The sequence below is a fragment of the Humulus lupulus genome, chromosome 1 (genome assembly GCF_963169125.1).
Source record: "Humulus lupulus chromosome 1, drHumLupu1.1, whole genome shotgun sequence".
In the NCBI taxonomy this organism is placed as follows: domain Eukaryota; kingdom Viridiplantae; phylum Streptophyta; class Magnoliopsida; order Rosales; family Cannabaceae; genus Humulus; species Humulus lupulus.
This window is the reverse complement of record NC_084793.1, coordinates 251,492,080-251,512,597: the sequence shown is the minus strand read 5'-3', so window position 1 is coordinate 251,512,597 and position 20,518 is coordinate 251,492,080. Positions and strand designations below refer to the sequence as shown.

The following is a 20,518-nucleotide window of genomic DNA, read 5'->3' as shown; positions in this document are numbered from 1 at the left end:
AAAACCAATCTTCCAATCCGACCAAAACCTATATGAGCCAAGCATTGAAAAAGTAAGGAATTAATCAACTTTACCATTATTCTTTCAAAGAGAATCACTTGGCTCACAAAGTTCTTTAAACCCTGAGGTCCTTCATTTAATAAAACACATATTAAATATAAATATATATATCTAGCATCCAAGAACAATATTGATACATGAAGCTTTACTCTTTTACATGTCAGAATATTAAACTCGCCCAAACTAAAAGGGATTAAAAAAGTGACATAAAGGAAACAGAATTCAAACTATAGACTACTTCTAATTCGAAAGCAACAAATAAACATAAATATATAAATGTAACATAGAAACTAAGTTGAATAAAAGTAAATAATTTTCCAATATGAAAACACACATCAACTCTTGCAAGATTTCAACTGTACCTTGACCTATTAAAACAAAAACTATTGAAGGCCAAAACTGATCAAACATTGACCAATGCACAAAATTTTGCATCTCTAAAAAGAATGATAAAAACATTAACCACACCAAACAATGGAATGTACAATCATTATTAAGTCCTCATTTCAAACTAGGAGCTATGATGAACTTACCATTGATCCCAACCTTTGACTTCCCATCGGTCTTCAATTCTAAACAAAATAAATTATGAGTGAGCATCAAATATTAGAATTTCAAAATTCACACTACAATGTATGAAGTGTCTAGTCCTTAATCTGAACAGTTGGTGGCAATTCAGTGGCCGTTGCTTTAATGGGTTGGACTCTCTTGACATTGCATCCCCTGAACAATGTGTCATCTTCTTGGGTCAATTATAAGAACAGAAAATATGCTTAAACCCATAAAAATTTATATACTACGTTACTCAACTGTAAAACAGATGATCTGCTTGGAACAGCAGAGCCAAATACACTTGACTGAAATCTTGCAGAGTTTGGGCTGTGATTGAAACTAATGCACGATGTTTGAAAAACAGAAGGAAAATATTAACAATATATATTTATAAGTATGAGTGTATATGTGTGTGAGATAAAAAGATCTTATAAAGTCAAAACAAATAAATGTTGAAAACATTAAATATGGAAATCAAGCAAACCCCAAATATAAACAAACTAATAAAAAGGTTTATCTAATATACTCACTCCGCAGAAAAGAACAAAAACATTTTAATGAGAGAAATTATACCAAATGCAAAATTTATGTGTTGAAAATTTTTTGACTCTTTTGTGCAGCCATTCCTCGCTTAAAGCTTTGTATAGCATAGCCATCCTGCAGTTAAAAAGTCCCGTGAGCATGAAAATAATTAAATAAGCTAATGTGTTATGGTCAAACATATTGAATGAAACTGAATATTGGAAATGTATAGTTTCTTGTTGTTTTCCAATTTACATCGCTCTTCCAGCTATTTAGATGCATGGTTTTTGGGAATGGTTACTAAACTAGCACATGCAGAAAAATGAATCAGTTAAGAGAATTCATATTAGTTTGAAGGAGTTCATTTGATTTCAGAACTGAGTAGACTAGAGATCATTATACTCTCGACCTGACATTCAAACAGATCTTTGCAGAACAATACCTGCTCTTCTCTCGAGATAGTATATCGTTCATCACATATCTCTGCACAAACTCCCATTCCAAAATCATTATAGACACCCCACAGGCCATCTTTAAGCATGCCATCAATAATTTGTTCATGTCCTAATCAAGATCCTTTTCTAAAAATAGAATGCAAGTTAGACTGGTTTATGGAGACTTTCTTGCAATAAATTGATACAAAAGAGTTTGTTAAACACATACAATAAACTTAAAAATCTCGTCATAAAGGTAAATGAAAGGGTTTAGATAAATGTACAATAAATTTTTTTATTAAAGCAAGTCTTGCTTGTTGAATCAAAAACCACTAATACCATATAAACACACTTTTCAATCAAGTGAAGCTGCAATAGATCCAAGACTCATGTACGGTCCATTTGAGTTGTTAATAATTAATTGCCATACATGACCAAGTTGAGCACATTGAACCATTTCGTAACTGGACTAGAGTTAAATATTAAACTTCAAATTTTTCCAGTTCCAGAAGCAAAATGGTCTGACCTTACATCTGGAAGGTACTTAGGAGTATTAGACATACTCTCCATTCCACCAGCCAATCATGAGCTCCTCAAGCTTCGGCCAGTCCATAGGTGAGACCTAAATACACTCCACCAGCCAGTCCTGCCACATACATATATATATATATATATATGTATAAGCAAGAACACAAACAGAGTGAGTTTTAAATGGTTTTCAAGTAATTAAGAACATTGAGCTAATGAAACTGCTCTCACATTCACCCCATTGTAATGATTCTTTTCCTGTGCTCTTCACCTGGCAAAGTGTAGAATTATTAACACATATTAGTTTATATTAATAAGAATATTAATGGAATATTTATGAGTATAAATATACAAAGGACTCACCATGGCTTCAAGAGAATTTCTGTTGGTTTCACCTAAAAAGCTCAGAGTATCACCATCAAGAATAGTTGGTAATATTAGTAGCTTATTTTTATAGTTATATCTATCAATATGTTGATATGTATATATAACATACATCCAAAGCCCAAAATAGTAGTGCTCTGTAACAGTGCTCTGTAAGGCATCTCTTTTTGTAGCTAATGGGTTTGAAACTGAAAAATGATGAGAAACAATAGCCCCCAATAGTACAGAAGCTACAACTGTGCAGCTAATACAATGCCCCAAGTACCTAGCAAGAAAGAAAATTAGAAACAAGTTACAAAAACTAAACAAAAACCAAGAGAGCATTAATTTGGAAAAATCTAACAGGCAATTACAAACCAGTAATGGACTCCAAAGCAAATGAGATTGCTTACCCAAAAGTGAAAGAATTCCAAGGCAAAAAAATGGTTGTCGGGGTTTAGACAAATGACCATAGGACCGTGCGAATGATTGAATATTCCTTGGTAGCTGAATTCTTCCCAAAGGCAGTGAATTTATCTTGCTAAGAATCTGAAGGAGCTGTTCTTTGTTCAGTAAAAGAGAGCAACTCATAGTTTTGCCACCGCTTTTCTCTATGTAAAAAACGCAGCATACGAATTCAGCACAATATCAATGAGAATTTAGAACACAAAACACGGAAAACCCATAGAGCATGATCGTTTACCTTGTGTGCGAGCCACAACAGCCAACAAGTTAAAGATATCAAAGTGTCCATTAATTTTATTGTCTCGATCTCCAGGGAGCACAAGTCTCGAGCTAACATCGTCTCGTTGAGCTTTCCTCCTATGCCGATTATGCCCAGCAAGCCTCCTTCTACAACTCTGCTTGCCCTCGTCAAACTCAGAAAGGGGATGAAACCTGCAAAGAGCAAGCAAGAAGATGATGAACCTCGCCGTTCTAAACAACAGAAATCTACAATACAAATTAAAAGAAAAAAAAATTGAGATTTGAAATTTGCATAAACCTGCTACACTGCTGGCAAAATCTCTGCATCTGGTTGGCAACATGGGATAGGTGGTGGTGCTACCGAGAGAGCCAGAGCGAACCCTCTTATTGGGTCTGGATCCAGGGTCATCCCCACAAGTGAAGCCGCCCCCCGGATTAAGGCGGAGAGTTGCATCGGTTATCTCAGGGGTTTTCTTCTTCAAGTTAAAAGGAGTTGCAGGGAGTTCTTCCGTCTTGGCGTAGTCCGCAGTGTTGACGGCAGAGAGGCTGCAGAGTCAAGGGGCTTGGCAAGGAATCTAACCGTGTCCCGATCCGAGACCTTAGTGTTCCAATTATCAACGTGATTGATGTTTGTGAACCGCTGCTGGTAATTAGGAGCCAGATAAGGGAGATCGCATTTTGAGAGAGATGAGCACAAGATCATTCTTCCCAGAAAATTATTTTACTGTAATTAAAAAAGGAAGAAAAAAAAATACTGCCTTATAATTTAGCGGGATCACAAAAGTTTTACTGCTTTTTTCTTTTTTACTTTGCCACCTACCATAATACTTTTTGAGAAGTCTTATATTCATGTGTTATGAAAATGGGTATTTGGTGTAGTGTTTGGAACTCAATTCCATGATTCCCTTTTCAATGATATGCTCTGGCTGGTCATCGTAACGAAGGTCATGCTTCAGCTGTAACAACTCATAACTCAGAACATAAGAGGGATCGGACACATACTTACGCAACATCAATTTATGAAAGATGTTATGCATTTTGGCTAGTGCTAGAGGCAGTGCTAAACGGTACGCAACTTGCCCAGCTCTGTCCAAAATTTCAAATGGACCTATAAATCTCGGCTCAATTTCCCTTTCTTCCCAAAATGCATAACACCCTTCATTGGTAAGACTGTCAAGAACACAAACTCACCAACTGAAAAATTCGATGTCCCTTCTCTTAAGGTCGGCGTAGCTCTTTTGCCTACTTTGAGCGGTAAGCATCCTTTGGCGAATCTTCTCAATCGCCTCGCTGACTTCCCTAACTGCCTCGGTGTAACATCCCGTAAAATTTCTTAACATAATTTGCAGAAAACATAACCATTTTCTAAAATAACATAACCTAAAATCCATATAAAAATACTTTTCAAAACATGAAATTGTTTGGAAGTATGCACATACTAAAAAGTAAATTATAGTGTCATAATTTTAAAACATTCAACAAGCCCAAAATAATTTCTTAGTTATCATATGGGTTCTAGTCCCCAAAATATAAAAGGTTGGTCCACATGTACATCCTCCCAGATAAACTCCAGCAGTCACTGATCCACTTTGCCTTTGAGCTTACCTACAACACGAAACAACTAGGTAAGCAAAATGCTTAGTAAGAACAATTTAACAATCATAACCACATACACGAAGCAAGAACTTAAACTAACTGTAACTAGGTAGATAACTAACAAAGAATAGGATTCTGATAAAATTGAACCCTAACATACAATTTAAGAATGTTCGAACGTCCTGGCAAACTTATGGTCATGCCTCATAACCAAATTTCATATCCTGAAGGTACACCTGCACGTAGAAAATCCCAGAGCGTACATATAGTCTTAACTAGTAACATACATACTTACTTACACAATCATATCTTAACATACATACTTAGTCATTCATATCTTAACGTACATACTTACTTAGTCATTCATATCTCAACATTCATACATACTTAGTCAATAATATCTTAACATACATACTTACTTAGGGTTCCGGAGGAACCTTCAACATAATTTAACATATCATAACATCTCTTAGCATATCTTAACATATCTTACCATAGCGTAACATATCTTAGCACATCTTAACATATCTTACCATAGAGTAACATATCTTAGCATATCTTAATATACCTTACCATAGCGTAATATATCTTAGCATATCTTAACATACCTTAGCATAGCATAACATATATTAGCATATCTTAATATACCTTACCATAGCGTAATATATCTTAGCATATCTTAACATACCTTAGCATAGCATAACATATATTAGCATATCTTAACATACCTTACCATAGCATTGACGGATGTCAACTACTTACACTGGTTACCCATACCCCTAGAAGAATTCGGCATACTTTCTTAGTCATAGAGATTTGATTTTTGAATTAACTTACTTACGTGTCATGGGGTTTAACCAGACTCTTATGTCAAAGGTGTTAAACCAGACTTCTTACATGTTGCGGTGGCCAACCGACCTTAGTTACATAGTTACCGGTGGCGAACCAGTTTCTTACTTAGTTCCCCGGTGGCTAGCCGAAGTTCATAGTTGTCACAGTAGCAAGCCGGAATCGGAATCAACTTACTTATGTGTCCCAGAGTTTAACCAGACTCTTATGTCACGGGTGTTAAACCAGACTTTTTACATACTGCGGTGACCAACTGACCTGTAAAATGCCCTAAACTAGTGCTTTATAAAACATTCACATATTTATAGGTTTATGAGAGAAAAGCCACTTAATATAAAATCCCAGTGGGGTCTTGCTAAAAACATGCAAGTTGGGCCCAATAGTTTAAAAAGAAAATATCAGTTTTCATGCAAAGTTCTAAAACAACCAAAAGTTCAAGTCCCACTGATAAGTTTGAAAAGTCCCATTAAACATAAATGGCATTTTAATTGATCGTTTCTGGTCCATAGGATGCCCCCATGCCATACACACCACGACGATAGAACTCCCCACATCACCACGTGTGCCATAGAGGAACCTATTTGCTACCTGGAAGGGAAAGTAAGGGGGTGAGCTAAAAGCCCAGTAAGGAAGTACAAACAACAAACAAGCAAAACACAACAAAAACAAACATATTCATCCATCTTTATTCATCATAGCATCATTGTCATAATGGCGTAAATATCATAAACATAAACATATTCACGTCAACATAACATCCTCATCATATCATAAACATCATAACATCTTCATAACCACACATCATAACATCATCATAACAACACATCATAACATCACCATAAACATTTCCTTGTGAACATGGCCCGCTAACTTGTCCATGTCACCCTTTGAGGTAAACAGGATCTTTGGTCCTTGAATAACCTCGGCGCGTCCGCCCTTTGAGCTACGTCTTCATATCCTTAGTAACTCGGGTTACGTCTTCATATCCTTAGCAACCCCTTTTTCATGTGTCACGCTCATCACGCTACCATCCATTCATAGCATACAACATACCATCCAAACATATCACCACATCAAAGCATTTCATAATTCATAGCGCAAGGCATCATTAACACTTTCATTCTGTAAAGAATGCCCTAAACTAATACTTAATAAAACATTCACATAACATTGTTTCATAAAAGAAAACGCCTTATTATAAAGGTCTCAGTGGGGACTTGCTTAAAACCATGCAAGTTGGGCCCATTAGTTTTAAAAAGAAAACATGAGTTTTTATGCAAAGTTCAAAAGAAAACAAATCCAATAATTAAGTTCCACTGATAATTTAGAAAAGTTTCTCAAAACATAACATAATTAAAATGGCGTCCTAAAGTGATCTTTTTTCCGTCCATAGGATGCCCCACGCCATACTACCCACGACGATAGAACTCCTCACGTCACCACGCGTGCCACAGAGAAATCCTATTTGCTACCTGGAAGGGAAAGTAAAGGGGTGAGCTAAAAGCCCAGTAAGTACAAACAATAAGTAAGTAAGGATATAACAAATACAAACACTATCGTTCATCTTAAACATTATGACATCATAGACTATCATAACATTATCGTAACATAACATCATAACATATCATAACATTATCGTAACATATCATAACATTATCGTAACATAACATCATAGCATATCATAACATTATCGTATCATAACATCATAGCATATTCATACAGCATTCATGGTGAACATGGCCCGCTAACTTGTCCATGTCACCCTATGAGGTAAACAAGAGTCTCTGGTCCTTGAATAACCTCGGCGCGTCTACCCTAGGAGTTACGTCTTTATATCTTTAGTAACTTGGGTTACGTCTTTATATCCTTAGCAACCCATTTGATGTGTTTTATCACGCTAACATCCATTCATAAACATAGGAGTTGCATCTTTATATCCTTAGTAACTCGGGTTACGTCTTTATATCCTTAGCAACCCATTTGATGTGTCACATTCATCATGCTAACATCCATTCATAAACATATCATATTCATACAAGCCACATATCATCACATTATGACATTCATAATTCATAACGATTCATTCATACAACAGCCTTACCATTCATAGCATAAACAATCATAAATTCTATCTAACTTCCTTACCTCAGGTCCGAGCTATGAAATTTCACATCCTCTCAACGAGCCTATACCATAACCAAAACAACATTTCTTAGGTTCATAAAATTACTATTTTGCCCTTTCATACAACTCATGTGTGCATGGGCCATGCACACATAATAAGAGTTACACATAACATGCAATTATTCTGAACTACACATAAAGCCATAAAAGAATAATGCTCATTTTACCTATTTTACATGCATGATCTTTCTATAAAAACCACATGGTTGAATAATAGACATAATTTTGGACGTAAAAGTGGATTTGCATGTAACATGCATACGTGGGAACATTGCGTAATAGTGACGTTTTAAAAAACGATAATTCTACATGTCTTACTTTTATCGGTTTTTTTTAAATAATAGACTTACACTACAAGAAATCTGACATTTACCTACCAATTTCTTACCTACATATATATATTGGTAGGTAAAAATATCTTTTGCCCACTAATATTTATTGGTAGCGAATATTGGTAAGTAATTATTTGTCATTAGTAAATCAATTCAGAAATGTTATCTCCTACCATTATTACCTACCAATATGAAGACTTTACCTACTTTTATTTTTCAGGGAAAAATTTTACAATTCCCGCTCAATTTTTCCTCCCATTTTTGCTTACTTTTTATTTTATATTTTTATAAATGCTTATGTGTAAGCTGATGTGTTATAATATTGATGATGTGTTAAATTTGTTGTAATATGTGTCTGCCATGTGGCCAACTTTTTTTATCAAATTTACAAATATATTATATGTTATATATGGGGTTAAGGTTATATCCAGCCGCACCCTTTCCTTGTATTCTCTCACACTCTGTATCCAGCCGCACCATGGAAGAAGATGTTCTCCACTCCACCCATTGAAGCTCACTTGGAGTATTGTACTACGCCTTGGCCGATCTTGCAACCAGGAGATTCTGTGTTTAAAGTGAGTTTCGAGTGGGACGAATCCATTGGAATTCTGTGATCTTCAACAACAATCACGTTTTCTAGTTCTTCCTCAAGACCATTACTCTTGATCATGTTCCCGGCGGAGGTAAGATCCGATTCATCTGCAACTCCTGGGTTTACCCAGCTACCGCTTATAAATACAATCTATTTTCTTCAGAAACAAGGTATTACCCACGATTATAATCAATTTTTTTCGATTGATATTGGTAACAAAAAAATAAATGGTCTTAGTCTGCCATGTGCTTGAGTAAAGTACACAACGAAAAAAACAAAAATAAAGCCGCTTTCTTCTTTACGTACCCAGATTAATTATTTGGTAATGATGGGTTGATTTTGTTTGTGGCCCTTCGCCTCCTCTGCCTGTTGAATATGGGTTTGCTTATCTTAGTTGTGAGATGTGATTCAGCGCCTCATTCACCTTGGTGAGACGTCGCCTCGTTCATCTCAGCTCCAAGCTGCCGCCTCATCTCCTTGACCTTCGTTGAACGCATTATGGTTCGTTGTTGTGGTCTCGTTCCTTCGACCTTTGGCTGTAAATAGAATCTCTCCCATTTATTTTAATATATTTAGAGGTAATGGCTATGTAATGTTCTCCCAAAGCTTATGTGTGAATGTTGTTATTAATCTCACAGTTTATTTATTTGTTAGGTATGCTTTGTTTGGGACTTTCAGATTGGTCTTGGTAGCTTTCAAATTGTTGAATACTGAACTTGGTGGCTTTCGGAGGACTGAGTTATTGGCTTGGTGGCTTAAGGTATATATGTATGTATGATTATCATTGATTTATTTCTCACTTATCTGAATGATTTGTAATGAATAATTGTTCTGAAGTCTTTGTTTGTTTTATTTGTGATGAATAATTGCTTTGATTTGTGATGATTATGTGGTACCTTTCTAAAAAAACTAGATGTGTTATTTTCAATGATTATCGTTGAATGTGTATTGTTTTTCTTTTAATACTTTGTGAATTTCGGACTAGGCTTGGTTTGCTTTAAGATTTTTGAAAGGGTGAGATTGATGTATATTTTTATGATACTCTACTTAATAGTTTATCATTTGTTTGTAATCTGAATTCTTTTGAGGTAATTTTTGGTTATATATGATTTGTCTTTTTATTTTTGCATTTTTTTATTTGATTTGATTCTTTATATTCGTTTCCAAGTTATGTTTTCTAAATTTTTTGTATAAGTTTCAGATCTGATTTTATTTTAGTTTTGATTGATTTTGAATGTGTAAATATGAGCATGATTGAATTCTTGGTTTGCTTTGAGATTTTTGAAAGGGTGAGATTGAAGTATATTTTTATGATACTCTACTTAATAGTTTATCATTTGTTTGTAATTTGAATTCTTTTGAGGTAATTTTTGGTTATATATGATTTGTCTTTTTATTTTTGCATTTTTTTATTTGATTTTATTCTTTATATTTGTTTGCAAGTTATGTTTTCTAAATTTTTTGTATAAGTTTCAGATCTGATTTTTTTTTAGTTTTGATTGATTTTGAATGTGTAAATATGAGCATGATTGAATTCTTGGTTTGCTTTGAGATTTTTGAAAGGGAGAGATTGATGTATATTTTTATGATACTCTACTTAATAGTTTATCATTTGTTTGTAATCTGAATTCTTTTGAGGTAATTTTTGGTATATATGATTTGTCTTTTTATTTTTGCATTTTCTAATTTGATTTGATTCTTTATATTTGTTTGCAAGGTATGTTTTCAAAAAACTTTGTATAACTTTCAGATCTGATTTTATTTTCGTTTTGATTGATTTTGAATGTGTAAATATGAGCATGATTGAATTCTTGTTGTTTTTATTGTTGATCATCTTTTTCAATCAGAATTTAATTGTAATATGAATTTCTTGTAGTGCTTTGAGGTTTTGGGATTGGTCTGGGTGGCTCTGTGATTTTTGAATTAGGCTTGGCGACTTTAACACTTTTGGAATTTAGGCTTGGAAGCTTGGAGGTAACATTTTTATGATTTATAGTGATATCAAATCCTTACTAATCTGAAAGTTTGATGATGAATCATTGTCCTGAGGCACTTTTTGGGGCTTTGTTTTTAGTGTTTGTGATTGGTTGTTTATGCATTTGAATTTGTCTATGCTATTTCTTTTGTATTTTGTCTTTGGTACTTTGTTTATGAGTTGTTGTTAGTGCCTTTCCCTCTATTGTTTATGTACTAAGATTGATTAAAAGTCTAGTTTCTTTGGAAGAGTCTAGTTTCTTTGGAAGAGACTACAAAATAATAAAATCAAAAATCAGTAAATTAACACTAATTAATAAGCTTACTATCCTTTTCTACTGGTACTTAGTTTAGAGTTCAGAGACAAACTGTTATGGTTTATTTGCTTTGTGAAATATTAATAATCCATGTGGAAGAAGAAAAATTAAAGCCCCTTGTTTACTGGGGTGAAAAGAATCTTTAAAGCCTCCTCCTGGGCAGTAGTAGTAACATTTGAATATGTACAAAAATATGTGCACCACATATATATACATACATATATTTATATGTTTCTATATAATGACAATAGTTCTTTCAATTCAATATTGTTTTTTTTTAAAAAAAAGAAAGAATTAATAATAAAGATGCATTCATGAATCCTTGTCAGATAGATCAAATCCCATGTTACTAAATTGAACCTCCCCAAAAAATGCAACGTCCATGAGAGGTGCTTATCTAGGAGCAACTTCCATGATTCTCAGCTTAGCTGCCCCAAGTAGCTGACCATAACAATTTTCATTGTTTTCCTCATCCTTTTTAGCCTCTCCATTTTCATTTCACTTCCCCCAAATCAATCTCCCACTCTCTCTTCTTTCTTATTTTCCTATTTCATTTATAATAATCTACAAAAGAGAAAAATCTTTAATATTTACCATCATTTCTTATTCTTTCTCTTGATCTTGTTCTCCTCTGTTTTCTTTCTAGAATTTGGGTTCATCATCAGCTCTACCAACTACAACAAGGGACACCATTTTGTTGGTTCATGGATCGTCATTGGATAAATATACCAAATAAACTTTCAGCAGAATATGTTGTTGGAATGAATGAATTCATTAGTGTTGCAAGACACTCCATGGACTCTAATGGGATGGTTCTATGCCCTTGTTGTCAATGCGTGAATAAGAAATCACAATACATGCATGTGATAAAGTTGCACTTGATCACTCATGGATTTCTTAGTACTTACACAAGGTGGTATCACCATGGTGAGCAAGTATAGGAAGTAGAAGATGATGGATTATTCGATACCGAGGATAATGTTGAAGATTCGGATCAGAGTGATGATTTGGCGGCAGGTCTTCATGATGCTATTGGTAGTAAGTATTTTGACATTGGTCCAACTAGTGACTTCAATGATGAATCTCCACTTAATGTGGATGACAAGTATGATGCATTTTTTGAGTCACTTCATAAGCCTTTGTACAATAATTTTAAAGGTTTCTCTGTCTTAAGCGCGACGGTGAAGTTGATGAATCTCAAAGTGCTTAACAAATGGACAGATAAATCATTCAACGGTCTTTTGGAGTGTTTGAGAGAGATATTGCCTGAGGGTAATCAGTGCCCAGGGAATTATTACCAGACGAGGAAGCTTCTTTGTGAAGTGGGCTTAGGCTATGAGCAAATTGATGTTTGTCAATACGATTGTGCATTGTTTTATGGTGAGAATGCAAATGCAGTGTCATGTCCTGTATGCAAGTCTAGTCGTTATGTACGAAATCAAATCCCACATAAACGACTTAGATGGTTCCCAATCAAGGCACGACTTAAGAGAATGTTTAGTTCGAAGCACACTTCTAAAGATATGTGATGGCATAAAGAGGTACGAAAAAATGAAGCTGGGATTTTACGTCATCCTGCTGATGAGGATGCTTGGAAGCATTTCAACAATGTTTATCCTGACTTTGCAGCTGATTCTAGGAGTGTACGAATGGGGTTGGCGTCAGATGGGTTTAACCCTTTCTCTAATATGACATCAACCTATAGTTTGTGGCCAATGATATTAATTCCGTACAATATGCCACCTTGGGCTTCTCCTAATGGAACAAACTATCTCATGTCTTTGTTAATTCCAGGTCCTAAATCTCCTGGAAAAGATTACGATGTGTTCTTGATGCCATTAATTGAAGAGCTTAAAGAGTTATGGGATGGAGTCAATGCATATGATTTGTATGGTCAATGCATGTTTAAACTTCGAGCTGCAGTCTTGTGGACAATTAGTGATTTTCCTGCTTATGCATACTTGTCTGGGTGGAGCACTGCTGGTAAATTAGCATGTCCTGTTTGTCTTGAAGATACAAGATCTAGAAGAATAACTGACAAACAATGTTTCATGGGACATCGATGTTATTTGAAAAGAAACCATTCTTGGAGAAAAAGTAAAGAATATGATGGATCTACTGAATTACGTGGCCCTCCTAGAACTTTTACTGGTGATGACATTTTAAAGCAATTGGATGAAATTCCTATTCATACCCCTGGTAAAGCACCAAGTAATTCTTCAAGAAAACGTAAGCGTGGAGAGAAAAAGCTGAATTGGTGTAAAAGAAGTGTTTTGTTTGAATTGCCATACTGGTCAAAGCTCTTGTTGCGTCACAATCTTGATGTGATTCATATAGAGAAAAATGTATGTGATAACATTATTGGAACACTTTTAGACATTGAAGGTAAATCGAATGACACTTTAAAAGCTCGTAAGGATTTAAAAAATCTTAATATTCGTGAAGAGCTTTGGCTGAAGAAGGACCCATCTAATAACAAGCTTGAAAAACCTTATGCTAGTTACACTTTGATGAGAGAAGAATGCAAAGATTTTTGTAAATTCATTCAAAGTGTTAGATTACCAGATGGATATGCTTCGAATATTAGTCGATGTGTAACAGATAATGACAAACTAGGAGGAATGAAAACTCATGATTGTCATGTTTTACTTCATAAGATATTTCCAGCTGCATTACTTCCTTTTTTGACAGACAACATTCGTGGTACTTTGATTGAACTCTGCCAATTCTTTCAAAAAATTTGTGCAAAAACATTACAAATTTCTGACATAGAAGAATTGAGAGATGGAATTGTAATAATTTTGTGCAAGTTGGAAAAGATATTTCCACCATCATTTTTTACCATAATGGTTCATCTTTGTGTTCACCTACCCGATCAAGTGTTATTAGGTGGTCCAGTTGCTTCGAGATGGATGTTTGGGATAGAACTCCATATGGGTTTGTACAAGAAATATGTGAGAAACATGTCTCGGCCTGATGATTCAATAGCAGAAGCTTTTGTTGTAGATGAAGCTGTAACTTTCTTGTCAAGATATGTTTCTAACATAGAGACAAGATTCACAAGACCCGAGCGTAATTGGGATATACCTTCTCCAAATCATAAGTTAGATGTTTTCAACTCCAATGTTCGTCCATTAGGGGCATCTACTATCAAATTGCTTCAAAATTGGAGACAAGTTGTTCAATGGTATATATTGAACAATTTTGTAGATGATATCCAAGATTTTATCGACTAAGTAACAATTTCTTTTCTTCTTCTAAATTATCTCAACAAAATATCATTTACTTATTCATAGAAATGAATTTGAATGTAGTGATCATATAAAGTTTTTGGAAGAAAAATGTCTTTCAGATTCAGAAGTTGCCTTAGAGCACAAAGAACAATTTCCTTCTTGGTTTAAGAATAAAGTAAGAGATTATCATTAATGGTTTCTTACTAAATTCTTAAGTTGTGATATCATTCATCATAATTCAAATTCTTTCATACTATAGGTGTCTCAAATGCGAGTTCAAAAATCACCTCTTGCCAATGATGATTTGTACTCTTTATCTCAAGGTCCACTTGAACAGTACAACACCTACCAAAGTTGTATTGTAAATGGTGTTCGATTTCGATGTAAATAGCGTGACGATACTCTTAAGACACAATGTTCTTGAATTTGCACTGAAGGTGATCATGACAATATTAATATCCTATATTATGGTGTCTTGATTGAGATTTTGCAGTTGTCATTCGTTTTAGATCGAAAGGTGTTCTTATTTCGTTGCAAGTGGTATAACTCTAATCCAAAAGGTAGATCAATTGTTGTGGATCATAATTTTACTTCCATCAATACATCTACTGATTGGTATTCTAATGAACCATTTATCTTGGCAACTCAAGCACAACAAGTTTTCTATTTGCTTGATATGAAGTGTGGTTCAAATTGGCGGATTGTTCAAAAAGTAAATCATCGATATATTTATGACATTCCTGAAATTATGGAAGAGACAGTAAATAATGATGTGTTTCAAGAAGAAGAATCATTTCAATTGCCACCTTTTCAACCAACTGAGGATTTCATTGAAAGTTCGTCTTTAGTTCGATTAGATTTTCCTTCTATAACTCTTTCAGACCAACTTGTTGTTGATTTATTTTTAAACCAAAGTCAAAATGTTGACAAGGATAGTGACTTAGACGAAGATTTTGATGAAGGAAATATATTCTCTAATAATGAAACATTTCTCTCAAGTGATGACACCAAAAGTTATACAGAATCTAAATGTGATGATGATGCAGATTCTTAATTCATAGTTAGTCATCTTGTCATTGATCAGTTAGTGCCTCGTGAAATTTGTCTACAAATGTTCTTCCTCAACTAGCCAACTAGCCAAGCACCCTATACACAAACAGAAATACAAGTACAGAAACTAAGGTTTGCAAAAACTGAGATGAAACAAGATATATAGACATATAGACATCCATATCAATATATATACACATCTAGATTCTTAATTCATGGTTATTTTCTTAATATTTGTAAACATTTATTTACTAATCATTTTCTTTGTTTTATTTCACAGAATTTTAGTCATGGCACCTGGTCGTCGCACCACTCGATCTACTGCTCAACGTCAACAAGTTGAACCAGTCATTGATCATCCTGCTCCACCTTCACAAGTTGTTCGCACTACTGGGTGGAGTATAGAGAATCAACAAGTTGAACCAGTCATTGATCCTCATGCTCCACCTACACAAGTTATTCGCACTACTCGGTCGAGTTTAGAGAATCAACAAGTTTGTCGCACCACTCGATCTATGGTACTAAGTCAACGACCTAGAACCACCACACAATCTAATGTAGAGAGATAACACCCTCAAGGCTCCACACACCTTACTGTACAGGGTGAACAAGTCAATGTGACGACCCATTTTGATACTGAAGATGATAATCAATCTTCCCAAGTTCCACCTGGTAAATTTAATGACTTTCATGTTCATTTCTTTAAATTTATATTTATTTTAATTAAGATTATATTGTATTGTAGGACAAACATCTTCCTTTAAGCCATGTGGAGTTACTCGCGGCTTGACAACTATAACTATAGCTAAGGCATCATCAACTGGAAAGTTGTCAGTGACTTTTAATGCGGAGTGTCGTCAACCAATTTCTACTAATGCTGAGAAATTTAATAATGAGATTGGATTCATTATTCAGAATCATGGTACATTTCATTATAAAGAGTGGAGAATGGTCCCTGAAGATGTGAGAGCTCCATTGCGACACTATCTTCTGGTAAGTCATTTCACAATATTACATTTATATTTGTAATATTTATAATTAATATTGTTTTATGTTATAGGAACATTTTGACATCAACTTGAATGATGAGACAACTAAAAAATGCATTGATGAGCAAATGAGAAAAGCTTGGAAGGGTCATAAGTACAAGCTGCACTTATATTTCAAAGAAATTCGAGGAGAAAATGATCTTGAGATGACCAAGAGCAAACATCATCCAGACTTAAAAGAAGAACATCAAGAAGATTGGATGATTTTGTGTGATCGTTGGTGTTATCCTGAATTTAAGGTAACACTTTTTAGCATAATATTGCTATTATGATAGGAACAAGAGACCCGACATACTATTTACATATTACTATTGTTCTTAACATCTAGCTTTTTGCTATTTTTTTCTGTTTTATTGAATTTATATTGTTGTATGTTGCCTTGATTGTCCACAAATGTCGAACTACTGCTTAATTTTGAAATATTGTATTGGCTATAGATGACCTCTTTGTTGAAATTTCTGTCTTTCTTTGACTGTGATACCCAATCAGTTGTTGTGTTTATTTCATTTTGGTTGTGGGAATGAAGTTTATTCTGACTATGTAGTTGATGTAGTTAAGGTGTTTGGTTAAATGTTTGAATGAAAAAATGAAAGCTAATGTTATTATTTTGGCATCATCTACTCTTTCTAGTATTTGGCCCTACATAAACATCTACTCTTTCTAGTATTTTGTTTTGTTATTGGTTTACAGATTTTAGTGTTAAAATGTTTAATAAAGTTTGTAATAAATAGATATTGTGTTGTTCAAAAGAAAAGGTTGTGTAAAAAATTTTCTAATAAATTTTATTTGGATTTATTTCTTCAGGAAAGAGCATTAAAGAATACTACCAATCGATCAAAGAGGAAATGGGAGTCGAAAAATGGTTCAGTCTCCACACCACGACATCACATTCGACGCGGAATGGTGTTAACTTCTCCTACCGGTCAAATTGAGACATGGCGTCTAAAGCATTATGATGCTGAGAAAGGATGGACTGGAATAGAGCTCAGACCATTATATGTAAGTAAATTAAATTTTTATTTATTATATTTATTATATTTCTTACTAATAATTAATTAAATATATTATTAGGATAAAATGATGGAGTTAAGGGGTCAACATCCTCCAGAAGAATTGTCTGATAAAGAGATTATGGAGCGTGTACTTGGACGTGATTCAGTATACTTACGAGGGTGGGGGCGGTCTCCTAGTGTCACAACTTCTACTTCACATCATGAAAATATTGTGGGTAATCAACCAACTTATGAAGAGTTAGTTGAACGACTTAATGATACAACTTCCCGCCTTAATGCTACAAACGAACAACTTAGTGTGGTTTTGGATATACTTCGTCATAACAATTTGATGGCACCACCTCCACCATCTCCAACAGACCAAGCTTCAGATGCAAATTTAAGAGAGTCGCCATCTTTTTCAATTCGGGAGTCACAAGATGATTCTTAGTTTATTTACATTAATGTACTAAGGAATGAACTTTATGAAGTTTTTGTTTTTTTGGTAGGGGTAACTTTAAAAGGATAACTTTATGACTCATTTTAGTATTGAACATGATAAAGAATTTTAGCATTAAACATTTTATTATTATTGATCAAAATATAAATAGTGTAACAGACCAATAAAATCATGTTATGTGGGCTAATAAAATGACCCCACGTGGTCCAATAATATTGTGCCACATGGACCAATAAAATGATGCCACATGGACTAATAAAATGATGCCACGTGGACTATATCAAATGATGACAAATGTACTAATTACCAAATGACACGTAGACAAATTATTATTTAACACATGGAGCAACCACAAGATGCCAAGTGGCGGTATTGATGTATGCCACATAGGATGCCACGTCACCAGACACATGAAACTATGAAAACCATGTCAGCGGACACGTAGGATGCCATGTCATCAGACACATAAAACTATGGAAACCATGTCAGCAGACACGTAGGATGCCACGTCATCAAACACGTCATCTGCTGACTCATCATTTGATTTATAACTTAGTGGGGTCCACTGATTCTTTTACCTACCAGTATTAATAAGTGTAGGTAAAGACTATTTCCCCACTAACCTTTACCTACCAATCTCTACCAATTCAATATTGGTAGGTAAACCACATTACCCACCATTAGGCTAGTTTTACCTACACTTACAATTTGTAGGTAAAGACCTCATTTTCTTGTAGTGTTATAATATGCTTTATTTTTCTTAAAATTTCTAGGTTGATTAAATTTCTCAAAACATTATTTTATTTTATAAAATAATTTTATTTAGCTTAAAAAAAATAAAATATGTGACAATTTCATTTTTTATTCTCAAATTACAAAGAATTAACAAAAAACTTGGAATTTATATTAAAATGCCTATGATTACTATGTTTCTTTAGAAAATCAATTTTAATATTGGTTAATTGTGTTACATAAATGATGTGAGAAAAATATATTTTTAAGTGTGGGAAAAATATATTTTATTTAAATGATTTAAGACTTAGTTTTATGTAATATAAACCCATATGAGACAATTAAATAATCATTTTTTTAACTTTTTAAACCAAACTTTCAGCCACTATTTAATTTCTTTGAAAATCACAAATAAATTGATTCTAAATATTTTCTCAATCAAAATAAAGAAAAATCATAACATATCAAAATATGCATTCATACCATATTAAAATACCATTTTTAATATTACCATAATTTAGGGTATTAATTTTATTTCAAATACTCATCAAATTCATTTTATTGAAACACTTCACATTTTTTTACAAAAATTCCAGAAACCATTTTTATCTTTAAAAATCACCATATTCAATTTAAAACTTCATATTTTTCTAAAAATACAATAAAAAATTTGTAGGTATTTATTTGAGTAAAATATCATTTTATTGTGACTTAAAATACCCTTTTTAATTTCATAAAATTAACATAACATCAAGGACATTACTTATGCATGCAAATTATTTTTTTTTATCAAACTTTTACCCAATTATTTACAAAAATCAGCAAGCTTAATTTCTCATGAAATCCATCTTTTATCTAAAAAATTTCACATAAAATCATACATGTCCAAAATCTCATCATGCTCTTATCATTGAATAATTCTAAGAGTATTACTAACACATATTCACATGCAATCTTAAAAAAAAAACCATTTTTCTATTCCATTGAATCTACACATGAAATCCAACAAAACACTAACAATCACAATAACATAAATTAATTCATAAACACCATATTCACATATGCCTTTATATTAAACCTAACATGCTTCTATCATTTTTCATGCATCTTATAATTTATTCTTCCACAATATCACATGCATACTATCAAAATTTCATGGATCCAAATATCAAGATTGCCAATTATCATTTTACCCAAATTACATAGGTCCTAAAACATGGATCTAATATATTGAAAATCATAAAACATCAAACAAAATATAAGATGATCCTTAGGTATGCCTAGGCCGAAATCCCCATGTTGCATTCATAAATTACCACTAATCATTATACATAAAAAATCAACATCAAAACCCTTTTATACATCAAACCATAATACCCTTCATGAAAATCAAACAACTCATTATCAACAAGATATCAAGAACACAAAGTACGCAAAACACATAATAACACATAAGTATTTACATATGTGTTATTACTTGCTTCTATTTTATTTAATTTTCTATAGTTAACTGCTGTAGTAAAAATGCCTCCTGTGTTGAGAACGACAAGGAAACAATTGCTTAAGGAAATCCACGCGATTCCAAAAGTCGAGCTTGACGAGGATCCTTATGATTGGCGCATGGCGGTCTTAAAGACGACAAAGGAGGTCTGCAATCGTATCCATGGAATAATGAATAAGAGGGGAGCCTTGCTTTGGCCCATAGAACAATTATGGGTGATGAGTGAAGCTTTGTCGATGTACCCGGAGGCTCTTCGATAGTTACATCAATCATGGAATGACGTTGTGCTAGATGACATGGAGTTAACACCATGGAGTTTACAATTCGCGACTTTCTGGTAAGATACGACCTTAGTCGTCTGGAGTTGGTGCTAGTAAAGACGGATGATGGCGAAATAGAGGAGCGTTTAGAGACAGTGCATGACGTGGAAGGAGAATCGGCAGTTGAGGAAGTACTACAAGCTATACCGCGTCTGACCGCGAGGATGGAGATT

The 20,518-nt window shown here is 33.8% G+C and overlaps 1 protein-coding gene across 1 annotated transcript; it reads left to right on the top strand.

Annotated features, from left to right (window-relative positions):
- Positions 1–9,298: 9,298 nt before the first annotated feature.
- Positions 9,299–15,295, top strand: LOC133832303 (uncharacterized). The gene is made up of 7 exons (XM_062262668.1): positions 9,299–9,306; positions 9,396–9,477; positions 11,950–12,417; positions 12,550–14,195; positions 14,323–14,416; positions 14,501–14,597; positions 14,679–15,295. Exons 1-7 carry the CDS (start codon positions 9,299–9,301, stop codon positions 15,293–15,295), a joined length of 3,012 nt encoding a protein of 1,003 aa, XP_062118652.1.
- The last annotated feature ends 5,223 nt before the right edge of the window (positions 15,296–20,518 follow it).